General features: G+C 46.0%; 1 protein-coding gene across 3 annotated transcripts in view; it reads right to left on the bottom strand.

Moving 5' to 3' along the window:
• The window catches only part of TEX10 (testis expressed 10), a 1,074,503-nt gene that overhangs the window by 1,016,663 nt on the left and 43,746 nt on the right, over window positions 1-14,094 (bottom strand). For all 3 annotated transcript variants that reach the window (XM_077269470.1, XM_077269471.1, XM_077269472.1), the window contains exon 2: window positions 1,458-2,170. In XM_077269470.1, coding sequence (XP_077125585.1) covers window positions 1,458-2,170 — 713 coding nt within the window. The remainder of the gene's footprint in view (window positions 1-1,457; window positions 2,171-14,094) is intronic.

The raw sequence follows: 14,094 nt of genomic DNA, 5'->3' as shown, positions 1-14,094 counted from the left end.
ACTGATGTCGCAGCTATATTTGCTCCTATAATTGCTGCTGAACTCTCCCAGGCCCTCATTAAATGCCATCTGCCTTCCTGTCCATGGGCTCTTTCAGGTTAGAGGAGTCCTCAAAAGGAATCGCCGTCCTTTTGGACACCTTAGCCAGCGGGATGTCTATTTTGGGAATGTCTACCCATTCCTTAACAGCTTCTGGGTCAAATGGCAAGCGGAGTCTTAAGTCTCTGGGGATCGTTAGTCTTTCTTCCGCCTCCTCCCATTCCTCTAAAATCATAGAGCAGATATGGGAGTTTACTGGGAAGACCTTTGAAGTCTGGGAGCGTAAACCCCCAAACCTTTCATCCTGTACAGAACACGTCGGTTGAGGCTCTTCAATCTGCATAGGCTGCCTTATAGCCTCTAAAAGTTCTTCCGTGTCCCCGGCGGAAAACAAATATCTCCTTCCTTTTTCTGTAGGTTCTCTACTTTTTTCCTCCTCCAGCTCTGAGTCGGAAGAGGTCGAATCCACCGAGGAAACCTCTTCCCTTAAATCCTTCAGCTTAGTAGCGCAAATAGGACATTTCCTATTTTTGCTGGGCTTCTTTACAGTCTTCTCTGGCAAGGAGGAAACTTACAAAATATAATTGTAGCCGCCACTGTGGAACTGTCCTCTGTGTACTTTAGGGGCTTCTACTCTGTCACTTACGTGTCCCAGGCTTTCTTGCCCCACATCAGACTTAGCCGCATCCTCCATGGGGAGCTAGTTTGAGGATCACCTATGTGTCCCACAGCCTCTGCCCCCGCTCCATACCTTTATATCCTGATTGTAGTGGTGCGGCGCTTCCCGTGCCATCCTACCGCTCTGGAAGTACTTCTCCATGGAATAGACGCCGCCCGCCCCCCTTGGCCGCTTCCCGAAAGTGACGGAGATGCCCCCATCAGCAGAGGCTGTCCGGAGCTCGGTATACCAGGGGGTGCGACGGAAGGGTCGAGAGCCCCCGGCAGGGGGAAGCGATCCTCCGACCAGGAGCAGCGCTGCACTGGTAGGCTGAGGAACCCTCGGGCAGGTCAGGTGTCGGCCTGCGGGGTGCCTCATGGTGGGAAGGGGGAAGCCGAAAATGCTGGAAAATTGTGTTTTAATTTGTTCTGTTTAATAAAATGGTTTTAATGGAACATATACTCTATTTTATTCTGTTGAAGCTCAGTGTGATATTTTGAGTTGTGCACCATTGTTTATATTTAAGTGTTTTTTGCTATCCATAATATAGGGACTGTAAGGTAGTGTGTCTACATATGCAGATGCAACTTCTGATGGTTCTGGGGACCTAACAGGTTCCATTTACGGGTAGAAAACAGGGGCATATGACCACACATATATAGCACAGCCTATACTTATATGGAATAAAATTGTGTTCCTGCAACTCAAGCTATTAACTGTTTGTGAAGTCTAACAAAAGGAGAGAGAAAACCTTACTTACCTTAAACAAAATGCGTTCATATTTGAATGCGTCTCTCCTGAAGTGAATAGGTTGATGTGCTTTTCACCATTTGCATGTTCTGTCCAAGAGACAGCACCATTTTTATGAAAGGAAAAAGGCTTATCCATGTTGCCCTGAAGTACTTCATTATTGGGAAACCTTTTTGCAGCTCGCTTCATTAATGCTTGCAAGAATTTTTTTAATTTGCTTAGTACATTTATTCTCCATTTCTGGGAGGTGATCTTCCGATTAGGATTCACAGACAATGTCCACACAGATGGTTTTTCAGAATTTTTTAATTCTTTAGTGCTCTTCTGATGAGATATAAGTTCCAAGAAATTGTTCACAAGCATGCTACTGCGATCAATTAGTAGATCTGGGTAAGCTTCCAAAAGGATGTCCAAGATCTTTAAAGAGTCCTCCTGGATACCTATCATAATATGAGTCATAGCAGTGGAGAGATGCGCACTTACAAGAGGAAAGAAAGGAGCGAGTTTTTCTTGGGAGACCATGGGTGCTAAATGCTGTAACACAGAAATGGCAGCAGATCGAACCATTGGATCTTTATCTGTGAATACAGCAGCGACTTCACTCATGATAACAGAAATGTGTGTGTCAATCACTGAAGGATATGTTGATAGGATTTCTCGGAGACCAACTAGAGCATCATGTTTAATACCAGCGTTGTAATGGTGCATCTGAGACAAGATATCCTGCAAATTAAACAAACATTTAATACATGCTGTCACTTATGATCTAGGTTACTCATTCACATTCAACTGTTTCTGTATGCAATTCTCATGTGCACACTCATTACCCCCATGGCTTCCACTACATCTCAACTGCCTACACATTCGATCTGATAAACCAATGAAAACTGTGTAGGAACCAAATTGGCCTTGTCATGGCTCTCAAAACTACACCAAAGCCTCAGTTACATGTCTGCATATGTGAAAGATGTTAACCCAGGAACAGCATTTATTATCAATTTGTAAAAAACAAATGTACAATCACTCGAGGTACCCTGATCACAAGAATGGGGGTCCAAAAATTGTATTGTGAATGGAGCGCCTCTTCGCAGGTGTGACCACAGCTACAATAACTTCTATGGGAGTGAATCTGTGTGGCCACCACTGTAACAGGGAAGTAGAATGCTGGTCATGCATTGCGCACTAGCATTTATATGGGCGACAAATGAGATACCCCCTTACACACAATATACTAAAATGGAAAGTCACTCTGACAGTAGACTAATTAAATTGTTGGCTGTAGCAGGGAGTTTTAGCCAGACATGGCATCCCTACACAGCCTAAGGCTGGGTTTAGATGAGCCCATTTCACAATCCACAACACAAGTGGCTCTTCAGATCCAGTTTTACAACCTTCTATCTAAGAAGCTATAAGTTTGAAGCCAGATACCTGCAGTCAGTCTGAGTATCACGGTCTTTATACAGACTGAGTTATGTCTGTCTGAACCGGAAATAAATGAACAGCTAAAAAGGAGTTATCTGCTTTTTGTTCCCGACATGAAGTTAAATTCACAGTACGGTATATTGTGTCATGGGTGATGATCGGACTGACTAAATTTTACACCTGTATTCATGAGGGGGAACACTCCATGCAGCCAGTGATAGGTCGAAGAGCAGACTGTCAGCCATAGTTAGATGACAGGGAAAGTGCAATGGAATAAAATATAGTCAGGATTAGATGCCCGATGTACTATTTGGGTATGTGCACACGCTGCAGATTTTGCTGTGGATCCACAGCGGATTACTGGCTGCGGATTCACAGCAGTTTTCCATGAGTTTACAGTACCATGTAAACCTATGGAAAACAAAATCCGCAGTGCACATGCTGCAGAAAAAAACATGTGGAAACGCAGCGATATATATTCCGCAGCATGTCAATTCTTAGTGCGGATTCCACAGCAGTTTACACCTGCTCCTCAAAAGAAATCCGCAGGTGTAAAAACGTAGGTGGAATCCGCACAAAAACCGGAGTAAATCCGCGGCAATTCCGCAGAAAATCCACAGTGCGGTTTTCCTGTGGATTTACCAAAAACAATGAGGAAAAATCTTCACACCATTCCGCAGCGTGTGCACATACCCTTTCTCTGTTACTATTGACCAAACAGCGCCACGTTTGTTTTATTATGGTTAATAGGAGAGGTCCCTGACATGACTTCCACTTACATAAAACAGTATATTTGGAGGACATATCTGCTTTTAATGGTCTTGCTTCATTTTTATTAAAACTTCAACGGATTATGTAATAGTCATAAGCTTACAAAAATCATTTGTACAAAAACATGAAAGATAAAAAAAAAAAAAGAAAAAAAAAAAGAGAGCCCAAATCCTAACTCCTATTCAGATCTCAGAGTCTACCAGATTATAAACTTGGTAGATATATCAAGCCGACCCTGGTGAATCTATCTAGACTTGAACAAAAAAGATCTTTCCACAGAGCATTCATCAATCAAGTCACCATGGCTCAAGACGGAGCTGAAGGCTGTTAATGATGGATAGTGTGTCATCTCATGTGTCATTACATGTGTCATTTTACTAAAAGGGGAAAAAGCTAGTACAATGCATGTTTGTGAGGTACACAAACTGATATTTACGAGGCTGAAGTTGGTTTCTTATTCGTTCAGTTTCTTATTCAGTAACTGATGTTTTTAAAGGGTTAAATGCCTTTGGGCCACTGATCTGACACTTAAAATACACAGATAGTGATACCTAGCATCAAACCAGGTCCCTTCAGCCTGGCCCAAATGGGTTCTGGGCACCAGAATTGGCATCAAAGTGGGCAAAGAGCCTATTTTCACATACTTGAGCAAGTAACTGATGTTTTTAAGGGGTTAAATGCCTTTGGGAGACTGATACCACAGTGCATACATGTAGAGCAGGGAGCACCACATCAAAAACAGGTCTCTTCAGCCTGGCCCAAATGAGTTCTGGGCATCAGAACTGGCATCAAAGTGGGCAAACATTAAATATTTGAATAAGGAACTGATGTTTTTAAGGGGGTTTATGGCTTTGGGACCCTGATATCACACTAATAATACACAGATAGTGAGCCCTGCATCAAACAGAGCCCTCAAGCCTGGCCCAAATGGGTTCTGGGCATCAGAATTGACATCAGAGTGGTCAAATAGACGATTTTCAGATTTGAGTAAGTGATGTTTTTAAGGGGTTCAATGACTTTGGGCCAACGACCTGACACCATTATTACATGCACAGGCTGGAGACACTAGCGATGAAAAATCGGTCAATTTTGATGCAGGAGAGTCGGATTTAATGCAATTGTCATGTGAGTGTCATGGTGTTTTTTTTCTGTGAGTACAATCTGACTTATCAAACCTAGCACCTGATTCACACCCAACTGCTATGCGATTTTAGCATGAGATTTTACACAGAGAAATTTTCTAAATCATTAACAGTTTTAAAACGAAATAAAAAAATATATATACACATATACACACATACACACACTAGATGGTGGCCCGATTCGAAGGCTAGGTTCACATTGCGTTAGTGCAGTCCGTTTAGCGCATACGCTAACGGACTGCGTTAACACAAGGTCCAAAAAGGGATCACGTTTAACGATCACGCTAGCGCAGATGCCGGATCTGCAATAGCGAGAACGGACCCAAAAACGCTGCAGACCACGTTTGAGGTCCATCACAAAATACGGCACATCGCTAACGCATGCCAAAAATGGCATGCGTTAGGGATGCGTTACATACATTGCGGTCAAAGGGTGCGCTAACGGATCCGTTACATTGAGTTAGTGCCGCTATGTAATGGATTCCGTTAGCAGATACCCACTAACGCAATGTGAACCTAGCCCAACGCATCGGGTATTCTAGAATATGTATGTCCACGTAGTATATTGCCCAGCCATGTAGTATATTGCCCAGCCACGTAGTATATTGCCCAGCCACGTAGTATATTGCCCAGCCACGTAGTATACAGCACAGAGCCACGTAGTATACAGCACAGAGCCACGTAGTATATTGCACAGCGACGTAGTCTACAGCACAGAGCCACGTAGTATATTGGGCAGTCACGTAATTTATTGCCCAGCCACGTATGTCACAGGTTAAAAAAATAAAAAATAATCATATACTCACCTTCCGAAGGCACGTTGTAGTTCTGACGCCTGTGTGGGGTGCAGGCGGCAGCTTCCGGTCCCAGGGTGTGATGACGTCGCGGTCACGTGACCGTGACGTCATGGCAGGTCCTGCTCGCGCAGGACCTGTGATGAAGTCGGTCACATGACCGTGACGCGGTCACATGACTGACGTCATGGCAAGTCCTTCTCGCGCAGGTCTTGTAATGGCGTCGCAGTCACATGACCGTGACATCATGGCAGGTCCTTCTCGCAGACCATCCTTAGCACCGGAACCTGCCGTTTGCATGGACCGGTCACCGGAGCATCGCACGGAGCGGGAAAGGCAGCAGAAGGCGAGTATATAATGATCTTTTTTATTATTATTATTTTTAACAGATGTTTTTACTATTGACGCTGTATAGGCAGCGTCAATAGTAAAAACTTGGTCACACAGGGTTAATAGCGGCGGTAACGGAGTGAGTTACCCGCGGCATAACGCGGTCCGTTACCGCTGGCATTAACCCTGTGTGAGCGGTGACTGCGGGGAGTATGGAGCGGGCGCCGGGCACTGACTGCAGGGGAGTAGGGAAGGACTAATCGGACTGTGGCCGTCGCTGATTGGTCGCGGCAGCCATGACAGGCAGCTGGCGAGACCAATCAGCGACTTGGATTCCATGACAGACAGAGGCCGCAACCAATGAATATGGAAGTCCTCACCTCTGTCCCCGCACTCTCTCTTGCCTTCGCCGGAATTGCCCTCATGTATTCCTGAACTGCCGCAAGTAGCGAATAAAGGATTATTCACAGCAATATCCTGGTGAGTGCCACATTTTCTTCTATCTTCACACGTTGCAACCAATGAATATCCGTGACAGAAAGACAGAAGGACAGACAGACGGAAGTGACCCTTAGACAATTATATAGTAGATACACATACATACACACACACACACACACACACACACACACACACACACGTCACTGTCCGAAGCCTTTATAGACTGCGCAAGCGCAAAGCACCTGTGCAGTCTGGACCCCACACGGTGACGCATCCGGGGAGGAGGAATGTGGATCAGGAGATCGCGGTAGGCGTATGCACCGGACACATATTGCAATCTCCAACGGAGAAGAAGGAACGTGCCAGGAGGTAGAGTATGCGATATTCACCTGTCCCCGTTCCACCTCCGGGCTCTGTCTTCCGTGTTCTCTGGTTGTGACGTTCAGTTCAGAGGAAGCGATGACGTGGTTAGTGCGAGCCCCCTGACTGAACAGTCACAGCCAGAGGACCCGGAAGACACAGCGGCGCGTGGCAGAGGAACGGGGACAGGTGAATATCGCAAGTGCCGGGGGCTAGAGCCAGTGGCGACTCTGGCACCTGACCCCCATAGCGCGCTGGTGTCCCCGCCTGCTCAGGCCCCCGGCACTCGGTGCCCAGCGACGAGAGGTGAGTATGTGGTTTTTTTTTTTTTTCTTTTAACCCCTTCATGACCCAGCCTATTTTGGCCTTAATGACCTGGCCGTTTTTTGCAATTCTGACCAGTGTCCCTTTATGAGGTAATAACTCCGGAACGCTTCAACGTATCCTAGCGGTTCTGAGACTGTTTTTTTGTGACATATTGGGCTTCATGTTAGTGGTAAATTTAGGTCGATAATTTCTGCGTTTATTTGTGAAAAAAACGGAAATTTGGCGAAAATTTTGCAATTTTCACATTTTGAATTTTTATTCTGTTAAACCAGAGAGTTATGTGACACAAAATAGTTAATAAATAACATTTCCCACATGTCTACTTTACATCAGCAAAATTTTGTAAACAAAATTTTTTTTTTGCTAGGAAGTTATAAGGGTTAAAATTTGACCAGTGATTTCTCATTTTTACAACAAAATTTACAAAACCATTTTTTTTAGGGACCACCTCACATTTGAAGTCATTTTGAGGGTTCTATATGGCTGAAAATACCCAAAAGTGACACCATTCTAAAAACTGCACCCCTCAAGGTGCTCAAAACCACATTCAAGAAGTTTATTAACCCTTCAGGTGTTTCACAGCAGCAGAAGCAACATGGAAGTAAAAAATGAACATTTAACTTTTTAGTCACAAAAATGATCTTTTAGCAACATTTTTTTTATTTTCCCAAGGGTAAACGGAGAAACTGGACCACGAACGATGTTGTCCAATTTGTCCTGAGTACGCTGATACCTCACATGTGGGGGTAAACCACTGTTTGGGCGCACGGCAGGGCTCGGAAGGGAAGGAGCACCATTTGACTTTTTGAATGAAAAATTGGCTCCAATCTTTAGCGGACACCATGACGCGTTTGGAGAGCCCCCGTGTGCCTAAACATTGGAGCTCCCCCACAAGTGACCCCATTTTGGAAACTAGACCCCCCAAGGAACTTATCTAGAAGCATAGTGAGCACTTTAAACCCCCAGGTACTTCACAAATTGATCCGTAAAAATGAAAAAGTACTTTTTTTTTTTTTTCACAAAAAAATTATTTTAGCCTAAATTATTTCATTTTCACATGGGCAACAGGATAAAATGGATCCTAAAATTTTTTGGGCAATTTCTCCTGAGTACGCCGATACCTCATACGTGGGGGTAAACCACTGTTTGGGTGCACGGCAAGGCTCGGAAGGGGAGGCGCGCCATTTGACTTTTTGAATGAAAAATTAGCTCCAATCGTTAGCGGACACCATGTCGCGTTTGGAGAGCCCCTGTGTGCCTAAACATTGGAGCTCCCCCACAAGTGACCCCATTTTGGAAACTAGACCTCCCAAGGAACTAATCTAGATGTGTGGTGAGCACTTGGAACCCCCAAGTGCTTCACAGAAGTTTATAACGCAGAGCCATGAAAATGAAAAAAATTATTTTTCTTTTCTCAAAAATGATTTTTTAGACCAGAATTTTTTAATTTTCCTAAGGGTAACAGGAGAAATTTGACCCCAAAAGTTGTTGTCCAGTTTCTCCTGAGTATGCTGATACCCCATATGTGGGGGTAAACCACTGTTTGGGCACATGCCGGGGCTCGGAAGGGAAGTAGTGACGTTTTGGAATGCAGACTTTGATGGAATGGTCTGCGTGCCACATGTTACATTTGCAGAGCCCCTGATGTGCCTAAACAGTAGAAACCCCCCACAAGTGACCCCATTTTGGAGACTAGACCCCCCAAGGAACTAATCTAGATGTGGTGAGCACGTTCAACCCCCAAGTGCTTCACAGAAGTTTACAACACAGAGCCGTGAAAATAAAAAATCATTTTTCTTTCCTCAAAAAAGATGTTTTAGCAAGCAATTTTTTTTTCACAAGGGTAACAGGAGAAATTGGACCCAAATATTTGCTGCCCAGTTTGTTGTGAGTACGCCGATACCTCATATGTGGGGATAAACCACTGTTTGGGCGCACGTCAGGGCTCGGAAGGGAAGTAGTGACATTTGAAATGCAGACTTTGATGGAATGGTCTGCGGGCGTCACGTTGCATTTTCAGAGCCCCTGATGTGCCTAAACAGTAGAAACACCCAAGTGACCCCATTTTGGAAACTAGACCCCCCAAGGAACTTATCTAGATGTGTGGTGAGCACTTTCAACCCCCAAGTGCTTCACAGAAGTTTATAACGCAGAGCCGTGAAAATAAAAAATAATTGTTCCTTCCTCAAAAATTATGTTTTAGCAAGTAATTTTTTGTTTTTGCAAAGGTAACAGGAGAAATTGGACCCCAGCAGTTGTTGCCCAGTTTGTCCTGAGTACGCTGGTACCCCATATGTGGGGGCACTGTTTGGGCGCACGTCGGGGCTTGGAAGGGAGGGAGCATCATTTGACTTTTTGAACGCCAGATTGGCTGGAATCAATGGTGGCGCCATGTTGCGTTTGGAGACCCCTGATGTGCCTAAACAGTGAAAACCCCTAAATTCTAACTTCACCACTAACCCCAACACACCCCTAACCCTAGTCCCAACTGTAGCCATAACTCTAATCACAACCCTAACCCTAACACACCCCTAACCACAACCCTAACCCCAACACACCCGTAACCCTAATCCTAACCCTAACCCCAACCCTAACCCTAACCCCTACCCTAACCACAATTGTAACCCCAACACACACCTAACCCTATCCGTAACCCTAACCACAAGCCTAATCTTAACCCTATTTCCAACCCTAGCCCTAATTCCAACCCTAATCATAAGGCTATGTGCCCACGTTGCGGATTTGTGTGAGATTTTTCAGCACCATTTTTGAAAAATACGCAGGTAAAAAGCACTGCATTTTACCTGCGGATTTACAGTGTTTTTTGTGCAGATTTCATTTGTGGATTCCTATTGAGGAACAGGTGTAAAACACTGCAGAATCCGCACAAAGAATTGACATGCTGCGGAAAATACAACACAGCGTTTCCGCGCTGTATTTTCCGCACCATGGGTACAGCGAATTTGGTTTTCCATAGGTTTACATGGTACTGTAAACCTGATGGAACACTGCTACGAATTTGCAGCGGCCAATCCGCTGCGGATCCGCAGCCAAATCCGCTGCGGATCCGCAGCCAAATCCGCATCTGCTAGCTCTATCTGCGCTAGCAGTGACGGACCCGGAAACGCTGCAGTCCGCCTCTCCGGGTCCGTCACTCAATGACGGCACATCCCTAGCGCACAGCCATTTTGGGCGTGCGCTTGTGATGCGTCCGACATTGCTGTCAATGGCGGCTGTAACGGACTACGTTATACCGTGTTTATGCCGCGGTGTAACGTAGTCCGTCAAACGGACTGCTTAGACGCAGTGTGAACTAACCCTAACCCAAACCTAACCCTAACCCTAACCCTAGTGGGGCAAAGAAAAAAAAATAAAAAATTCTTTATTTTATTATTGTCCCTTTATTCGGCGGGCGCACTGCGCATGCGCCCGCCATTTTGGAAGATGGCGGCGCCCATCGAACAGACGGACCGACACCGGGAGGGACACAGGTCGGTAAGTATGAAGGGGGGGGGTGATCGGAAAGCGCGGGGGGGGGGGGAGCGGACAGCGTGGGGAGCACACAGGAGGACGGAGGGGAGCGGGGGGCGCTATATGACAGGACGGAGGACCGGAGATCGGTGGCGGGGGGGGGGGGGGCTGATCACGATCTCCAGCCATGGCTGATTCTATTGCAGCATCGGCCATGGCTGGATTGTAATATTTCACCAATTTTCATTGGTGAAATATTACGATCGCTCTGATTGAAAGTGAAACGTCACTTTCAACAGCCAATCAGAGCGATCGAAGCCACCCCCCCTGGGCTAAAGTACCACTCCCCCTGTCCCTGCAGGCCGGGTGAAATTACAGTTAACCCTTTCACCACCCAGCCTGCAGGAGCGCGATCCGGCCATGACGCATATGCTGCGTCACAGGTCGGATTGGCACAGGTTTTCATGACGCATACGCTGCGTCAAAGGTCGGGAAGGGGTTAATCACAGCAGCCGCATATGGGCAAATTATGCTATGGAACATCTTATGGGGGCCATCAACCATTATGGAGCAGCATATGGGGCATATTATTCTATGGAGCCTCTTATGGGGGCCATCAACGATGGGAGCCGCACATGACAGAATGAGGGCGCAGAATGGGTGCAGCACATGACAGGATGGGGGCGCAGGATGGGAGCACCACATGACAGGATGGGGGCGCAGGATGAGAGTAGCACATAACAGGATGGGGGCGCGGGATGGGGGCAGCACATAACAGAATGGGGGAGCAGGACGGGTGCAGCACATGACAGAATGGGGGTGCAGGATGGGAGCAGCACATTACAGGATGGGGGCACAGGAAGAGAGTAGCACATGACAAGATGGAGGCGCACAAAACAGGATGAGGGCTGCACATACCTGGATGGAGACCATATACCAATATAAATGCTAGAACGGGTTCAACAGCATATATACAGGGGTTGGACAAAATTATGGAAACACCTAACGTTTTGGCATCATAATCTTCGAACATGTGATAAACATGCAAACCGTGACATATGGTAATGTTTTGTAGTTGATTATTTGTGTTATGTGATATGTGTATGTAAATTAACTGTTTGTTTTGCATAATTATAAGAACATTGATGAGAACCTGATACCAATGGCAGACCTCTCGGATTTTCAAAGAGGCCAAATTGTTGGTGCTCGTATGGCAGGCGCTAGTGTAACAGAAAGTGCCCGAATTCTTGGCGTGTCAAGAGGTACTGTCTCCAAAGTAATGACTGCGTTTGAAAGAGAAGGAAAAACGTCCGCAGCAAAGCACAGGTCCGGTCGAAAGTCAAAGTTGACAGAGAGACCGTCGGACTCTAAAAGCAAATTGTGAGAGAGGATCGCAAGACCACGGCTCCGAAAATCACTGCTGAGCTCAATGAACACCTACAGAACCCAGTTTCCACGAAAACGGCTCGTCAGGAGCTGCACAAATCTGGATTCCACGGAAGAGCTGCAATTAGAAAACCGCTGTTCTCAATTACAAATGTTTCCAAGCATTTAGAGTGGTGTAGAAACCTCCAGAATTGGTCCCTCGCGCAGTGGAAACATGTGATATTCTCAGACGAATCATCTTTTACCCCATTTCCGACCTCCGGCCGAGTGTACGTTTGGGGACAGCCGAAAGAAGCATTCCATCTAGACTGCCTTCTCCCAACTGTAAAACATGGTGGAGGTTCTGTGATGATCAGGGGTGCTATTTCGGGAAGATCCGCCGGGCCAATGATATCCCTTCATGGAAGAATTAACAGCCAAGATTATTTAGGCATTTTGGGCAACCAAGTGCATCCAATGGTTCAAGTACTGTTCCCGCAGGGGAACGCCATCTTTGAGGATGATAATGCACCAATTCATACAGCTAGAATCGTTAAAGCATGGCACGAGGAACATTCTAATGAAGTTGAGCATCTCATCTGGCCCCCATAATCCCCAGACAGCAACATTATTGAGCATTTATGGTCGATTTTAGAGATTCAAGTTAGACGTCGATTTCCGCCACCATCGTCGCTCAAAGAACTAGAGGGTGTTTTAACTGCAGAATGGGCTAAAATTCCTTTGGAAACAATTCACACCTTGTATGAGTCCATACCTCTGAGAATTGAGGCTGCAATTGCCGCAAAAGGTGGACCTACACCATATTAAACTAACTTTTGGTGATGTCTCCAGGTTTTTCCATTATTTTGTCGTATGTATGTATGTATGTATGTATGTATGTATGTATGTATGTATGTATGTATGAATGAATGAATGAATGAATGATACTAGATGTTTCCAGCCAGCTAACGCTCGGCACGCTCATTGCTATCCAATTAACACTGCTGGTGATTAAACTAAAGTAAATAATGACAACATTCAATAGCGCTTACGCAGGTGGTAAATTAACTTAACCCGTTAACAACCGCCGATACGCCTTTTAACGGCGGCAGTTAAGGGTACTTAAACCACAGCGCCGATAATTAATGGCGCTGTGGAAAAAGTGAATAGCGACCCCCAGAGTCGGATTTTCTCAGGGGTCTCGGTTACCGGGGGTAGCCGAGACCCCAGAGAACATGATTTGGGGGTTTTTTACTGACCCTCGAGTTGCGATCGCCGGTAATTAACCGTTTACCAGCGGTCGCAAAAAAAAACAAAAAAACATGATTTGCCATTTAATTTCTATGTCCTCCGATGTGATCACACATCAGAGGACCGAGAAATGGGGTCCCCGATCGCCCCCCGATACTCACCTGTCTCCCCCGGTGCTCCTCTTGGCTCCCAAAGGGCACGGCCATCTTCTTCCGGCCAAAAATTGGCGGGCGCATGCGCAGTGCGCCCGCCGGCACCCGGGAGATCTTTGGGGTCTCGGCTGCCGGGGGTAGCCGAGACCCCAAATAACATGATCGGGGTCGGTTTTTACCAACCCCTGTTTTGCGATCGCCGGTAATTAACCGTTTACCAGCGACCTAAAAATAAAAAAAAAATAAAAAAAAAAAAAGCGATGTGTAATTCTCTGTTCTCTGATGTGATCGCACATCAGAGGACAGAGAAATAGGGGGATCGGGGACCCTATCATACTTACCAGTGTCCCTGGGTCCTCCTGTGTCTTCTTCTGGCCGCCGGCTTCTTCCTTCGGCAAGAAAATGGAGGGCGCAAGCGCAGTGCGCCCGCCATGATCTGCCGGCCGGCAGCTAGAGGAGTTGGGGCTAAATTTAGGGTTAGGGCTAGGGTTAAATTTAGGGTTAGGGTTGGGGCTAAAGTTAGGGCTACGGTTAGAGTTGAGGCTAAAGTTAGGACTAGGGTTGCGGCTAAAGTTAGGGTTAGAGTTGGGATTAGGGTTTGGATTAGGGTTGGCATTAGGGTTACGTTTGGGATTAGGGTTAAGGTTAGGGTTGGGATTAGGGGTGTATTGGGATTAGGGTTAGGTTTGAGGTTAGGGTTCAGATTAGGATTAGGGGTGTGTTGGATTTAGGGTTCTGATTAGGGTTATGGTTGTTTTGGGGTTAGGGTTGTGATTATCGTTAGGGTTGTGATTAGGATTATGGATCGGGTTGGCATTAGG

This window comes from Ranitomeya variabilis, chromosome 6 (genome assembly GCF_051348905.1).
Source record: "Ranitomeya variabilis isolate aRanVar5 chromosome 6, aRanVar5.hap1, whole genome shotgun sequence".
In the NCBI taxonomy this organism is placed as follows: Eukaryota; Metazoa; Chordata; class Amphibia; order Anura; family Dendrobatidae; genus Ranitomeya; species Ranitomeya variabilis.
Note: the sequence above shows the minus strand (reverse complement) of the source record. Positions and strands in the feature narration are given on the sequence as shown.